At 47.1% G+C, this 16,106-nt stretch overlaps 1 protein-coding gene across 3 annotated transcripts; it reads left to right on the top strand.

The window, feature by feature from the left end:
- Positions 1–377: 377 nt before the first annotated feature.
- Positions 378–16,066, top strand: ECSIT (ECSIT signaling integrator). Of its 3 annotated transcripts, none has more exons than XM_057709837.1 (8): positions 378–473; positions 7,197–7,315; positions 11,376–11,793; positions 12,024–12,247; positions 14,551–14,608; positions 14,729–14,877; positions 15,041–15,146; positions 15,723–16,066. In XM_057709837.1, the coding sequence occupies exons 2-8, from the start codon at positions 7,220–7,222 to the stop codon at positions 15,971–15,973; spliced, it is 1,302 nt and encodes a 433-aa protein (XP_057565820.1). In that variant the 5' UTR covers positions 378–473; positions 7,197–7,219; the 3' UTR covers positions 15,974–16,066. The 3 variants fall into 3 exon arrangements, with proteins under 3 accessions (XP_057565820.1, XP_057565821.1, XP_057565822.1); XM_057709838.1 differs by having other exon boundaries at positions 15,089–15,146; XM_057709839.1 differs by lacking the exon at positions 15,041–15,146.
- The last annotated feature ends 40 nt before the right edge of the window (positions 16,067–16,106 follow it).

The following is a 16,106-nucleotide window of genomic DNA, read 5'->3' on the forward strand; positions in this document are numbered from 1 at the left end:
ACATTAGCCCAGACCCAGGAAACTAGATTAGCAGAGTCTGTCTCCTTCACTTCAGCGCCTGGCTCAAATGTTTGGTGAACAAATAAAGGAATCCACATCACTTCCACCTTTAAAATTTGATTCCCACATTTCAGGTGGGAAAACTGGGGCTGCCAGTTGGATTCACAGGCCCCCCAAGTCCAGCCTCCCAGCCTGGGAAATGAGCAGTCACTCCATCGCGAACCACACTGCCGCCTAGGTCGGGGGCGCTGCGTGCCTCGTTGGGGGCGGGGCCTGGCATATTACGAGGCGGGACCAAGGTCTTTCCGCCTTCCTATTGGTGTTCTTCCCTTTGGGGCGGGACCTCTCTAAACCGGTGTTTTTGATTTGCTGTCTGCCTGGAGGCCCGTGACCCGGAAAATCTCCGTGCAACATGGCGGCGCCCAGCGGCAAGGCAGAGCCGGCCGGGATTCCGCGGCCAGCCGCGTGAGTAGGTAGGTAGCGCGTGGGGAAGCAAGCGCGAACTTCTGGGCCCCGGGGCGGCCCGTTCTGAGCTGGCGGTGCGGGAGGGCAGCCCCGGAGGACAGCGGCTGCAGGGAGAGGGCACTGTGACCTTTCGGGGTACGGGTCGGGTGTGTGCTGGGAAAAGCCGCCCTCTGTGTACCCGCCTCCCCACATCCCTAATCTCTGATTTTGCAGATGAGACAGCTGAGGCTCAGAGAGGTTAAAGTCCTCTCCCAAGGTCACGCCGTACGTCGGCAGCTAGGCAGGAATTCGACCCCGCGTCTGTCCCTTTCTCCCAAGGGACTCAAAATCCTGACAGCCAGCCTCAGAGCCGCTGCAAGTACACCCTGCCTAGGGGTTCCAATTTTTAGTTTTGTAGAAATTTAGCTCTTCCCATTGAACTGATACTTGTTGGGTACCTACCATATACCAGGCACTGTCCCAGGTGCTGGAGACACAGCAGTAAGGCAGACCCACAAAAATCTCCGATCTCCTCGGAAAGCCAGGCATTGAACAAATCAGAAATAAATGAAACATGTGATTTCAGATGCTAATAATTGTTAAAATGCATTCATCAGGGAAAAGCAAGTCCAAAGACTCTGAGTCTAGAATAAAGTCAGCTTGTTTAAGAAACAGTGTAGCTGGAGCTGCCAGTAATAAGAGTTGAGTTTGGAGGGGCCGACCCTGCCTGATTTTATCCTGTGTTATCATATATCATTAGTGATTTTAGGCAGAGAACACAGAATTTAGTTTACATTTTAAGAAGCTCCTTCTGACCACTTGGGGGAGAACTGACTGGAGGCAGGCAAGGAAAGAAATGTGAGGCTGGGTAGGTGAAAAGACGTAATGGACTGGAGTGGTGGCCTGCACATGGAGAGAAATGGATGCGTTTGAGGTGGATTTGGAAGTAGTCAACAGGATTAGCTGATGGATTGGATGGGGGAGTGAGGGACACAGTGGACTCAAAATTCCCAGGTTTGTGGTCTGAATGACTTAGCAACAGTGATGTCATTAGCTAGGATGTGGAGGAACAAGTTTAAGCAGGGATATAAATTTGGAGCAAAATAAGTTTGAGATGGCTGGGGAATATGCCAAAGTGGCTATTAGGTATGGAGGCTGGAGTTCAGGACTGGCGATAAACATTTGGAAGCTATCAGCACATAGATCATCATTTCTCAGACTTTAGCACACAGAGGAGAAACCTGGACTTTTGTGAAAATGCAGATTCTGATTCAGCAGGTCTGGGTTAGGGCTGAAACCTTGCATGTCTAATAAGCCTTTAGATGTTGATACCAATGCAGCTGGTCCCTGGAACACACTTTGAATAGCAAAGGTTTAGATTAAGGTCTTAATCTCAGCTGCATGTTAGAGTCATTGGAGTGCTTTAAAATGCTGATACCTGGGCCCTATCTCTAGATATGTTGATTCAGTATATCTGGGGTATGGCCTGAGCGAGGGGATTTTTTTTAAAGCTCCCTAGATAATTCTAATATGAACAAAGTTTAAGAATCATTAGAGCTGCCTACAGGAATATAGAGAGGAGAGGAACACCTCTCTTGGAAGTTGAATGATGCCTTAAGGTAGCAGATATATAAATTCAGAACGTGGGACTCTTTGCAGCCTTATTATTCAAAATGTGGTCTCCAGACCAGTAGCATCAGCATCACTTGGAAGTTTGTTAGAGGTACAGTCTTTGGCTCCACTCCAGACCTGCTGAATCAGAATCTGCATTTTAATGAGATCCTCGGTGATTCATCTGTGAATTCAAGTTTGCAAACATTGCAAACTTTAGAGAAGGAAGCACATCTTGCTGAATGGCTGAGAAACACGCCTGGGCGCTAGGGAGAAAATCAAGAGTGTCAAGGTTGGAGGAGGACCTCATCTATGCCAGATCCTTATGAGAAATTGAGGAAAATGAGCCAAAGAAATAACCAGTCTGTGTTAAATGTAGAACATACAAGGTGTAGGAGTGGTGTCAGTGGAGTGGTTGGGGCAGCAGCCAAGTTGGAGAGAATAAGGAGGGAGCATAGCATGTAGACACCTCTTGGGAGAAGCTGTGCCATAAGTGGGGCAGAGATGTGGAGCAGAGGTGGCAGGAGATGCTAGAGGAAGTTTAAATGGTGATAAGAGTTATCTAGGTACTTCCCAACTCATTTTATGAGGCCAGCATTACCCTGATATTAAACCAAACAGACATGACAAGAAACAAAAAGTACAGACCAATATCTCTTATGAATATGGATGCAAAAATCCTCAACGAAATACTAGCAAACCGATTTTAGCCACATATAAAAAGAATTGTACACCATGACCAAGTGGACTTTATGCGAGAAATGCAAGATGAGTTTAACATTTGAAAATCAATTAATGTAAGACACCATATTAATAGATTAAAAGACAAAAACCACATGATTAGTTCAATAGATGCAAAAAAAAAGCATTTGACAAAATCTGATGCTCTTTCTGATAAAAAATACTCAGCATCAAGCAGTGGAAAGGAATATCCTCAACCTGATAGGTTATCTGTGAAAAACCCACAACTGACATCATATTTAATGATGAAAGACTGGATGCTTTCCCCCCTAAGATTAGAAACAAGACAAGGGTGTGCACCCTGGCCACTTCTATTCAAAACATTGTACTGGAGGTCCAGCAAGGACATTTGGGCAAAAAATAAGTAGATAAATAAAAGGCATCCGTATTAGAAAGGAAGAGGTAAAACTATCTCTGTTTGCAAATAACATGATCTTGTATGTAGAAAATCCCAGGGAATCCAATTTTTTAAAAAACTATGAAGGTGAGTCAAAAATTATCCTCACTCTGGCTGTAGAATTTATTTTAATTAACTTTTAGAAAAGACAAATACATCATTTTTTGACATAATCTCCTTGCTTGTCAATACACTTTGTCCATCTGTCAACAAGCTTTCGTATTCCCTCATTAAAAAATGTTTTAGGCTGAGCATGAGCGATGAATGCACCACTGTCTTCACTTCTTCATCAGAAGTGAATCTTCATCCTCGTAGGGCTGCTTTCAGGGGACCAAACGGGTGAAAGCCTGATGAAGCAAGATCAGGACTATAGGGAGGATGCTTTAACACCTCAAAACGAAGTTTTTCAAGAGTGTCGACAGTGTGGGCAGAAGTGTGCTTTGTCATGCAAGATCACAACACCCTTGGTTAACAGTTCTCTGCGTTTAATCCAAAGTTTAGGCTTCAGGTCTTCAATAAGCATCTCCATCCGTCCATACATACTTCTTTGTGACAAAACACTTTCTCCATACCGCGCACAAAGTCTTCGACAAATAACAGCATGAGATACACCCTCAGACCACAAAAAATGAATCACTTCACACTGTTCTTTCGTGCAAATCACAAGTGAGGCATCCGTTTTTGCTCAAACCACAGTTGCAAATGAACTGATGTAACACGTTCACACCTGCACAGCAGTGACTGGGGATTCAGTAGCCTTAAACAGAAAGCGCTAAGACAGCGCAGCCAACAGGAGTTTTAATATAACTGGAGTGCGGATAATTTTTGACTCACCCTTGTATTAGGACTAATGCAAGTTCAGCAAGGTTGCAAGATACAAAATCAACACATAAAAATAAATTGTGTTTCTGTACACTAGCAATGAACAATGTGAAAATGAAATTATACAATAGCTTCATAAAGAATAAGATACGCATAAATTTGACAAAAGAAGTAAAGGACTTCTACACTGAAAGCTGTAAAACATTGTTTTGTTTGTTTGTTTGTAGTTAATTTATTTATTTTTAGCTGTGTTGGGTCTTAGTTGCTGCACGAGGACTTTCTCTAGTTGTGGCGAGCCGGGGCTACTCTTCGTTGCAGTGTCATGGGCTTCTCATTGTGGTGGCTTCTCTTGTTGTGGAGCATGGGCTCTAGGCGCGTGGGCTTCAGTAGTTGTGGCGCACAGGCTTAGTTGCTGCATGGCATGTGGGATCTTCCCGGACCAGGGCTCGAACCTGTGTCGCCTGCATTGGTAGGCAGATTGTTAACCACTGCGCCACCAGGGAAGTCCCTGTAAAACATTGTTGAGAGAAATTAAAGAAGATCTAAATTAATGGAGAGGTATCCCATGTTCATGGACGAGAAGACAATATTGTTAAGATACCAATATTTCCCAAACTAGTCTACAGATTCAACACAATCCCTATCAGAATCCCAGCTGGTTTTTTTTCCAGAAATTGACAGCTGATTCCAAAATTTATATGTAATAGTGGGGGATCCAGAATAGCCAAATAATATTGTAAAAGAAGAAAAAAATAGGAGGAATTAACACTTCCCAATTTCAAAACCTACAAAGCTACAATAATCACAACAGTGTGGTATTGACATAAGGTTCAACATATAGATCAATAGAATAGAATTGAGAGCCCCGAAGTAAACCCTTACATTTATGGTCAGTTGATTTTCAACAAGAGTGACAAGGAGAATGGATGGACTAGAGACTGTCATACAGAGTGAAGTAAGTCAGAAAGAGAAACAAATATTGTATATTAACACATATTTGTGGAATCTGAAAAAAATGATATGGACAATCTTATTTACAAAGCAGAAATAGAGACACAGATGTAGAGAACAAACCTATGGATACCAAGGGGGAAAGGGAGGGGATGAATTGGGATTCATCCCTGAGATTGGGATTGACATATATATACTACTAGTACATGTATAAATGGATAACTAATGAGAACCTACTGTATACCACAGGGAAGTCTACTGAATGCTCTGTGATGACCTGAATAAGAAGGAAATCCAAAAAAAGAGGGTATATGTGTATACATATAGCTGATTCACTTCACTGTACAGTATAAACTAACACAATATTGTAAAGCAACTATACTCCAATAAAAAATTTTTTAAGAAAAAGAGTGACAAGGAGAAAAAAAACAGTCTCTTCAACAAATAGTTCTAGGACAACTGGATATCTACATGAAATGAACCCCTTTCTCACACCATTCACAAAGATTAATTCAAAATGGATCAGAGGGGAATTCTCTGGTGGTCCGTTGGTTAGGACTCTGAGCTTCCACTGCAGGGGGCACGGGTTCGATCCCTGGTGGGGGAACTAATATCCTAGCAAGCTACAAGGCGTGGCCAAAACAAACAAACTGAATCTGAGACCTAAATGTAAGAACTAAAACTCCTAGAAGAAAACATAGGAGTAAATCTTCAACACCTTGGGCCAGGCAATAGTGTTTTAGATAAAACATCAAAAGCACAGCTATAAAAGAAAAACAGAAATTGGATTTCATTGGAATTAAACATTTGTGCTGCAAATGATAACATCAAGGAACTGAGAAGACAACTCAAAGAATGGGAGAAATTATTTGTAAATCATAAGGGTCTAGTATCCAGAATATATAAACAACTCAATAATACAAATAACCTGATTTTTAAATGGACAAAGGATCTAAATAGGCATTTCTCTGAAGAAAATACACAATGGCCAATAAGCCCATGAAATATGCTCATCATTAATTTTTAGGGAAATGCAAGTCAAAACCACAATGAGATACCACTTCACATCCACTAGGATGTCTGTAATCAAAAAGACAGACAACAGCAAGTATTGGCAAGAATGCAGAGAAATTGGAACCCTTGTAGATTGCTGGTGGGGATGTAAAGCAGTGCAGCCACTTTGGAAAACACTTTGGCAGTTTCTCAAATGATTAAACATAGAGTTACCATATGTCCCAGCAATTTGATTTCTAAGTACATACCCAAGAGAAGTGTAAACATGTGTTCACACAAAAACTACGCAAGTGTTCATAGCAGCAATCGTTGTAATAGTCAAAAAGTGGGACGAACCCCAAATGTTCATCAATTGAATGGGTAAATAAAATATGGTTAAACCTATGTAATGAAAATTTCTTGGCAATTAAAAGGAATGAAGTCTGATACATGTTACAACGTGGATAAACCTTGAAAACATGCTAAGTGAAAGAAGCCAGTCACAAAGGAGCCCGTGTTACATGATTCCATTTATATGAAATTCCCAGAGTAGGCAAATTTATAGGCAGTAGAATAGGGGTTGCCTAGGGTTGAGGGTGAGAGGAAATGAGAGTGACTGCTAATGGGTATAGGTTTTTTTTCGGGGGGGGGGTTACAAAAGTGTTCTAAAATTAGATTTAGAAATGATTGCACAATTCTGTGAATATACGGTTGATCCTCGAACAATGTAGGGGTTGGGGTGCTGACCCTCCACACAGTTAAAAATCCAAATATAATTTTACAGTTGGCCTTTCGTATCCACAGTTCCAGGTCCTTAGATTCACCCAACCACAGGTCATGTAGTACTCTAGTACATATTTATCAAAAAAACATCAGCATATAAGTGGACTTACACAGTTCAAACCGGTGTTGTTCAAGGGTCAACTACTGAACAAACATTGAATTTTATACTAAGGGTGAACTGTATGGTATGTGAATAAAGCTATTAAAACAGAATGATCTGGTAGGGAGGGGGACCAATGCAGGAGCAAAGTCCTCCAGATACTGAAGGGTTTGGCCCACAGAATAGGGACCCTTGATTATAACATTCACTTCTGCTCCATCTTGTGGATGAGGAGACCAGTGGAGCTGGTGAGTTAGCCATGCAGTCTGGGACATGACCTCTGCCCAAGAGAGGGGTCTCATTGCCTTTAGCGGGTGGGCTGCCAGGCTGATGCTCTCTCTTCTCTCTTCCCAGGTGGTGGTCCGACAGGCAAAGGCATGAGCTGGGCCCAAGCCATCCTGCTGGCCCGGGGCCTCACTCGGGGCTGGGGAGGCATCTGTAGCACCGCCCTCACTGGAGCCCCCTTCTCTCAGGTAACCACCAGTCTTGGGGTGGAGACAGGCAGGCAGGCCTAGGATTTGCTACCAAGCCCTCACTATCCACCCAGTGAAGCCAGCTCTGGCGAGATGGGGGTGGGTGTGTGGTCTGAGCTGGCCTGTCTGCTCCGAGGGCCAGTTGAATGTCTCTTACTTGTTATTATTATTATTTTTAAAATTTAAAAAAAATTTTTAATTTTTTTGGCTGCACCACATGGTTTGCAGGATCTCAGTTCCGTGACCAGGGATTGAACCTGGCCCCGGCAGTGAAAGTGCTGAATCCCAACCACTAGACCACCAGGGAACTTCCATGTCTCTTACTCATTTTCAGAAGTGTTGGTGCCCCCGTGGGTGAGGGGCTTGAATTTGAAATTAAGAAGGTCTGAGCTGAGTAGATTTGGGTGGTGACTCTGGGTAACTCCTGCATTCACTTGCAAAGATTTGAGCAGAAAATTGAATTGCCTTCCCTTACTAGTGACCAGATGGCCCAGGTTGATCAATGGCCATGGATTGCAACAAGGATGGTGATAATTTTTTTTTTTTTTTTGGGCGCATGAGCTTAGTTGCTCCGCGGCATGTGGGATCTTCCTGGAGCAGGGATCGAACCCGTGTCCTCTGCACTGGCAGGCAGATTCTTAACCACTGCGCCACCCAGGAAGCCCCTTGGATGGTGATAATATTAATGGCTCCCTTACTGAGCACTTCTGGGCCAGGCCCTGTGCTATGCATTTTATTTGCATTATCTCATTTGTGGTGTGTCCCCTTCTTTGGGGCATCCTAGAGCTTCTTTTCTGCCTTCTGCCCTATGTACATATCACCTGTAGGATTAGTTGCCTACACTTTCACTTTAAATGAATGCCATCTTTTTTTAAAAAAAAAAAAACTTCTCCTTCCCTAAGCAGGATATCAAGATGGCTATTGGGTGCAGCAGAGCAGAGGGCTCCAATCTCAGTTCTGCTGCTTTGCAGCTGCATCAGGCATCTTGTTTCATCTCCCTGGGCCTCAGTTTCTTCATCTGTGGAATGGGTACATGAAGAGGCACTCCTTCAGTGGACAGTTGGAAAGAGTAAATGAGCCTCACTCTCAGAAAGTGCTCAACAATGCCTGGAACATGAGAATATTTTGTAAGGGACTTCCCTGGTGGTCCAGTGGTTAGAACTCTGTGCTTCCAGTGCAGGGGGCCTGGGTTCAATTCCTGGTCAGGGAACTGAGATCCCTCAAGCCACATGGCCTGGCCAAAAAAAAAAAAGAAAAGAATATTCCATAAATGTTAGCTCTTAGTAGACATATATTTGAAAAGATGCCTTAGTATAACTGTTCTAATTTAAACATTCAATGTAAATGAAAATAAGAAATCTATTAGTGTACCATCTAGAGTAGGGGTTGGCAAACGTTTTCATAAAGGGTCAGATAGTAAATGTTTTTGGCTTTGTGGACCATGTGGTCTTTGTCACAACTACTCAACTCTGCCACTGCAGCACAAAGCGGCCCCAGACCAGACATAATGAATGCATATGGCTGTGTTCCAATAAAACTTTATTGACAAAAGCACATAGCTCACTGGATTTGCCCCACAGACTGTAGTTTGCCCACTTGTGTTCTCGGGGGGACCTGGCCTGCTCCCAGCAGCATGCACTCCCCACTCTGGGGAATAAGATCTCCTTGACCCAAGGGAGGTACCATCATAATAGATGGGGAGACAGGCCTGAGCCATAGAGTGGGGTGTGGGTATCATGGGGCAGAGGACAGTCAAGCCCAGGCTCCTGCTGACTCCAAAATCTGCACTGCATTTTCTTTTTTTCAACTCAGTTTTTTTTTTTTCCTTTGCCGTGCTGCCTGGTTTGTGGGGTTAGTTCCCTGACCGGGGATTGAACCCGGGCCCTCAGCATTGAAAGCATGGAGTCCTAACCACTGGACCACCAGGAAACTCCCTCAATGCAGTTGTTTTTTTTTTTTTTAACAAATTTAACTTAAATATTATTTTTTTAATTTATTATTTTATTTGTTTATTTTTGGCTGTGTTGGGTCTTCCTTGCTATGCACGGGCTTTCTCTAGTTTTGGCAAGTGGGGGCTACCCTTCATTGTGGTGAGTGGGCTTCTTATTGTGGTGGCTTCTCTTGCTGAGAAGCACAGGCTCTAGGCGCATGGCCTTCAGTCGTTGCAGTGCATGAGCTCAGTAATTGTAGCTCGAGGGCTGTAGAGCACAAGCTCTAGTAGTTGTGGCACAGGGGCTTAGTTGCTCCACAGCATATGGAATCTTCCTGGACCAGGGATCGAACACATGACCCCTGCACTGGTAGGCAGATTCTTAACCACTGCACCACTAGGGAAGTCCTCAATGCAGTTTTTGAAATTTTTTTTTTCTGTTTAAAATATGTATGTATTTATTTATTGGCTGCATTGGGTCTTAGTTACAGAGCACAGGTTTCTCTCTAGTTGTGGCACATGGGCTCAGTAGCCCCTCGGCATGTGGGATCTTAGTTCCCTGACCAGGGATCAAACTGATGTCTCTTGCACTGCAAGATGGATTCTTAACCACCGGACCACCGGGGAAGTCCCTGAAATCTATTTTTAAATAGGTAATTACAGCAGACAATATAGTTCAAAATTCAAAAAGTTCTGAGGCTGTACCACGACAGGGCTCTATCTCTCTCTTGTCTGGCCACTTAGCTCCCCTCTTTAGAGGCAAGATATTACCTGCCTATTGTATTTCCTTCCAGCGATATTTCACGTAAGCCAAAAATATGTATCCATACAGCCGATTCTCATTATTCACAGTGACATTCTAGAAAGTGTACACTGAATTAGCAAATACTGAACCATTGCTGCCAGGGCAGATATGGGGTAGGGTTCCTGAGAGCCTCAGATCGTAACACTTTCATCAACCAATCAAGCATAACCTTGTCGTATGTGTGTTTCTGTTTAAAGACATCTTATTTAATAGACATTGTTGATTCATTAACATTGAACTCACGGCCAACAGCACTATAACTCATGCCTGAGCTTACCTACCACATGTATTTTCTCTGTAAGGAACAGCAGGGCCTTCTTGCACATAGGAACACTAGGCAGGCTTGGGGGCCCTTTTCAACCACAAAATCAACAAAAAAGATGCAGAAAACATGAAGTAAATAAACCTCTAAAAGGACACTTGTTGGGTATCCCTTGTGGTCCAGTGGTTAGAACTCAGTGCTTTCACTGCTGGGGCCTCGGGTTCGATCCCTGGTTGGGGAACTAGTTCCTGCAAGCCATGCAACATGGCCAAAAAATAAAATAAAATAAAATGAAAATAAAAGGATATTTGCTTAGGCTCCCATTTGTAGCATGGGAGCCTAAACAAGAAGGCAGAGCACTGCTTTGTTCCATCTCAGCTGGGAATATAGGAGCTGGGTGACATAACTTTTCACCCCCCTGCTTGTGTCTGCAAATGGCTGGAATGCGCCAAGAGTATTGGCTTTGGGATTATAAATGAATTTTTGCCAGTAGGCAGATTTGCAAATATGGAATTCGCAAATAATGAGGACCAACTATATATAAGATGTTTTCTTTTCTTTTTTACACTGATGGGAAGCTACTGTACACAGTTTTACACCTTGGTTTTTTTCATTTAATGATATACCTTGGAGCTCAGTCCAGGTCACACGAGACCTCCTCAGTGTGCCTTACAGCGGTAGGTGCTCCTTGTCCAGGTTCTTGGCCACTTGCTAAATTATCTCCTTGCCGATACACATTTGGGCCATTTCCACTGAGGGAGCGGGTGCACAAAAGTCGTTTGGCACAGATGCATTCGGAGCTGTCCAGTTTAAATACCAGATGCAGGACTGCTGCGTCAGAGGACGTGTGTCATCGTGGTGAACGTGGCCTCCGTTGGGGTTTTACCACAGCTGTCTCACACTTTGTGATGGTGCCTGATCATGGGTCTGTAACCACGGCACCACGCTCCTTCAGACGCCCTTAGGGATGCCTGCTGGCACCTTTCCCTGCAGAGAGCCGGCCTGGCAGTCTCCCATGGGCACTGGGAGGCGCCAGATTCCAGCAGTGGTTCTTTATCCGCAGGTGCCGCCCCTGGCCCCGCGGGGCCTCCGCTGCAGCGCAGCCGCCCACAACCCTGACTCGTCGCTGGTCCCACGCCCACCTGAGCCCCCAAGGGGGCCCGTCAAGGCCTTGGCACCCCACGAGGAGCTGTTCAGGCAGGCGCCGGATGGGGAGCGGGACAAGGCGAGCTTCGTGCAGGCGGTGCAGAACTTTACGCAGTACAATGTACACAAGCGGGGCCACGTCGACTTCATCTACCTGGCCCTGCGCAAGATGCGTGAGTACGGCGTCGAGCGGGACCTGGCTGTCTACAACCTGCTGCTCGACATCTTCCCCAAGGAGGTCTTCCGGCCTCGCAACGTCTTCCACAGCATCTTCCTCCACTACCCACGGCAGCAGGAGTGCGGGATCGCTGTCTTGGAGCAGATGGAGAACCACGGTGAGGCCAGCAGGCCAGATGGGGGTGGGAAGAGGGAGGCAGGGCCACCTCCCTCTCCAGGGTCTCGAGGCCCTCCATGGCCCCTTGGCTCTGACTCCTCTCCTCTCTGTCTCTCTGTCTGGCTTCCTCCTCCGCCCACCCACCCCCATCTCTTGCTCACCTCTCTCTCCCGTCATCCCTTGCGTCTTCTGCTCCCTCCCTGAGGCTCTGCCTGCATCTGCCTGGCACAGGGGTGATGCCCAACAAGGAGACGGAGTTCCTGCTGATTCAGATATTTGGACGCAAAAGCTACCCGATGCTCAAGTTTGTGCGCATGAAGCTGTGGTTCACCCGCTTCAAGAATATCAACCCCTTCCCTGTGCCCCGGGACCTGCCCCAGGACCCAGTGGACCTGGCCAGTTTGGCCCTGCGGCACATGGAGCCCGACCTCAGCGCCAGGGTCACCATCTACCAGGTATCCAGCCCCGTGCACACCCTCGGCCACCTCCCCAGGGCAGGGCCCCCTTCAGTAACCCCGAGAGATTGTGGTGAGACAGGCTGTGATTCCCTGGAGGAGCCGCCACTAGACTCCAGGGCCCTTGGCACAGCTTGACCTCTGACCTCTGCTCCTGCCCCACTCCCCACACTCACTGTGTTCGGGGCATGGCCTTTCTGTTCCTTGAACAATCTGCACCAGCTCCCTTCACAGGCCTTTGTGCTTGCTGTTCCTTCTGCCAGGAACACCCTTCCCTGGGGACTTTACTTTCTTCAGGACTGAGCTCCACCAACCCTTCATCAGGACCCCTTCCTGACCGCCCTGGCTGAGCTTGGTTCCCCATGACTCAGTTTCCCCTGTGTCTCCCAAAGCCCAGCATGGGTTCCGGCACAAAGCTGACATTCCACAGCTGTTTGTCAAATGACTAAATGAAATAGTCCCCATATTCTGGGGGTCCCACTCATGCCAGGCCACATAGGGGATCAAAAGAGAGCCCCCTCACAGCACTTGTTGTCTGGTCCAGGAGGCTGACCCCGGATAATGGTTTATCTCAGAACGGCTGGGGGAGATGGGAGCCCAAAAGGGAGCAGGGATGGCTTCCTGGAGGAGGTGAGGGTGAGCTGGGTGCAGGCAGAACAGGAGAGGCGAGAAGAGCATTCAGGCAGAGAGAGCAGCCTGGGCCAGGGCTTGAGGGTGGCTGGGAGTGACTGGAGATGCTCCTGTGGCCAGAGCAGGCAGTTGGGATGAGATAGAAGAGGCATACAGGACACCAGGTTTAGTGATGAGAAGGCCACGGGGCAGGTTTTAAGAAGAGGAGGGTTGGGGTGAGAGTCAAGTTTCTGGAAAGCTTTGCAATTCTGAAAGTGCCCCCTGGCGGCCATGTGGATGGTGTTGGAATGAGGGGCAAGGCTCAGACGACAGAGGGGCTCGGAGAGTGGTGAGGCGGTGTCCAGGCGAGACAGCACAATGCAGAGAAAGTGCAGTTTTGAACTCATTTCTTCTTTTTTTAAAGTAATGCATTAAAGGGAATTCCCTGGTGGTCCAGTGGTTAGGAATCTGTGCTTTCACTGCTGTGGCCCTGGGTTCGATCCCTGGTTAGGGAACTAAGATCCTGCATGCTGCGCGGCAGGGAAAAAAAAAAAGAGCGAAACAGTACACAAGAACAAGAAGAGTTCCCCTCTCCTACCCTGACCCTTTAGCCCCCAGGCTACTTCTCCAGAGGTAAATTCCCCAGGCTACTTCCCCAGAGGTAACCACTTCCAAGTCTCCTTCCTGAGAGATCTATGCATTTGCATGCAGATGTGTACCCCCCCTTTTTTTGCATATATATCCTTTGTATTTAAATATCCCCTTTTTCCTGTCTCATTATTAAAAGTGCATTCAGAATGTTTAGAAACGTGGTAAAATGATCACCTATACCACCTAGATTTTTTTTTTTATTCTTGCCTTATTGAAGTAGAGTTGATTTACAACGTTGTGTTAGTTTCTGGTATACAGCCAAGTAATTCAGTTTTATATATACATGCACACATATATGTATATATATTTTTTCAGATTCTTTTCCATTATAGTTTATTACAAGATATTGAATATAGTTCCCTGTGCTATACAGTAGGCCCTTGTTGTTTGACATAACCTAGATTTAAAATGGAAACAACCAAGTAACCATCAAGATGGACTTGTCTGTGTCCACCTTAATCAAAGACTTGTGGAAAAAGTGAAAGGGTGAGGTACGCACAATGGTGTAGTAAGCCACCTTAAGTGTGAGAAGGGAGGGCAAACAAAATGCATTTCAGAGTATAAAATTAGAAAGATACTAAAAGCTATTCTTTCCCTCCCTGTCCTCCATAGAGGCAAACACTGACTTGCTTCTTGTGTCTCCTCCTGGAATATTCTGTTCGCATGAAATTCTTTTTCTTTCTTAAATTTCACGTGCAACTGAGCACTTAGCATGTACCAGGCATCGTTCTCAGCGTTTTAGAACCATCTCAACTAAGTGCTGTTATTGCCCCCGTTTCGAACTGGGGAAACTGAGGCACACAGTGACTTAGCCAAGGTCATGCAGACAGCAGCAGAGCCAGGATTTTAATGCAGCTGGGCCAGCTCCAGGGTTCCCTCCATGTGAGCATCTCCAGGGTCAGCGGCTCTTTGCCCAATTAGATAGGAGCCAGAAGGCAGTGGGCTTGAGTGATTGTGGGAGGCCCAATAGACAGGCCCAAGAGGGGCCCTGAATTCACTGGAACCCCCGGGGCTGCAAACTTCCATCCCTACTTGCCTTGCAGATGCCTTTGTCCAAAGACTCCACAGATGCAGTGGATCCCACAGAGCCGCACATCGTAGGTAAGGTCCTGCCAGAGGGATGGGCTCTGGGTTCTCACTGGACCTGCTGTGTGGGCTCCCTGGGCCTTTGGGCACAGCCCTTCAGCCAGGATGCCCCAGGTATATATGTCTCCATACCAGGAATCCAGAGTCCTGATCAGCAGGCCGCCCTGGCCCTCCACAACCCGGCCCGCCCGATCTTCGTTGAGGGTCCCTTCTCCCTGTGGCTTCGAGACAAATGTGTCTATTACCACATCCTCAGAGCTGACTTGCTGTCCCCCGAGGAGAGGGTGAGGGCCCAAAGCAGGAGTCGGGGGTGGGAAGAGTGAGTTGGCTGAGAGGCGGGGAGGGGGATAGGGGAATGGGAGGGCTGGGGCCAGGGGAAAGGCGGCAGGTGGCTGCAACATCCTGGGCCTCTTGACTCTGCCTGCACCGCCCCAACCCCTGGGGTAGGAAGTGGAGGAGATTCCAGAGGAGTGGAACCTGTACTACCCCATGCAGCTAGACCTGGCCTATGGGAGGAGCAGCTGGGATGACTACGAGTTTAAGATCGAAGAAGGTAAAAACTGGGATGGGTAGGATTCCAAACACGGGATGGGGTGCCGCCTCTTGAGTCAAGGGAGGGGGCCCAGGCTGAGACCTAGTCCAGTTACACACACACACAGACCCAGTAGAGGCCCAAGTACACACACATACACACACAAAACCAGGAAAGTAGGAGACTCACCACTCAGGGGCTCCAGACCTGTCAGCCCTCGGTCATTTCCTCCTTCAAACATTTTTGGAGCACGTCTGTGCTGGCTGCTGGGCATGACCCAGACAGGCCCAGTCCCTCCCCTCAGACCAGTGATGGAACAGACCCAAGTTATATTCTTGGGGACCCCGGGGAGGAGCACACAACTCAGCCTCAGGTGGGAGTCAGGAGGATTTCCTGGTGGAACCTTGAAGAACTAGGAGGCATCACCCAGGTGAAGCATGTGATGGGCAGGCTAAGCAGGGCATGTGCAAAGACTTGGAGACATGCAAAAGGCAAAAGGGAGCTTAAAGCCCCCATCCTTGGCCTGAAAGGGGTGTAGGCATGAGGGGGCTGCTCCCGTCCCCACTGCACAAACTGAGGGCCTGTCTCTCCCAACAGCGGAGGAAGGCCCTATCTTCGCCATATGCGTGGCAGGTGCCCATGACCAGGCCACGCTGGCCAAGTGGATCCAGAGCCTGCAGGAGACCAACCCAGCCCTGGCCCAGATCCCGGTGGTCTTCCGCCTGTCAGGGTCCTCCGGGGAGCTCTTGGCGTCCTCCTCAGGGATGGAGGAACCACCCCCACCCCCACCCGAGGGCCAGGAAGAAGAGGAAGACAATCAGCAGCAACAGCAGCAGGGCCAGAGCTGAGCCCGAGTGGTCACAGGAGCACAGGCTGTGGACTGGTGTGAAAGCATGAGATGACCTTTGAGTGTACAGCAAATAAAAGTTTTCCGGCTTGGGGCTGCCTTGCCTCCTCTCTGGCAGTGTTGCGTCCGGCCCC

This window comes from Hippopotamus amphibius, chromosome 15 (genome assembly GCF_030028045.1).
Source record: "Hippopotamus amphibius kiboko isolate mHipAmp2 chromosome 15, mHipAmp2.hap2, whole genome shotgun sequence".
In the NCBI taxonomy this organism is placed as follows: Eukaryota; Metazoa; Chordata; class Mammalia; order Artiodactyla; family Hippopotamidae; genus Hippopotamus; species Hippopotamus amphibius.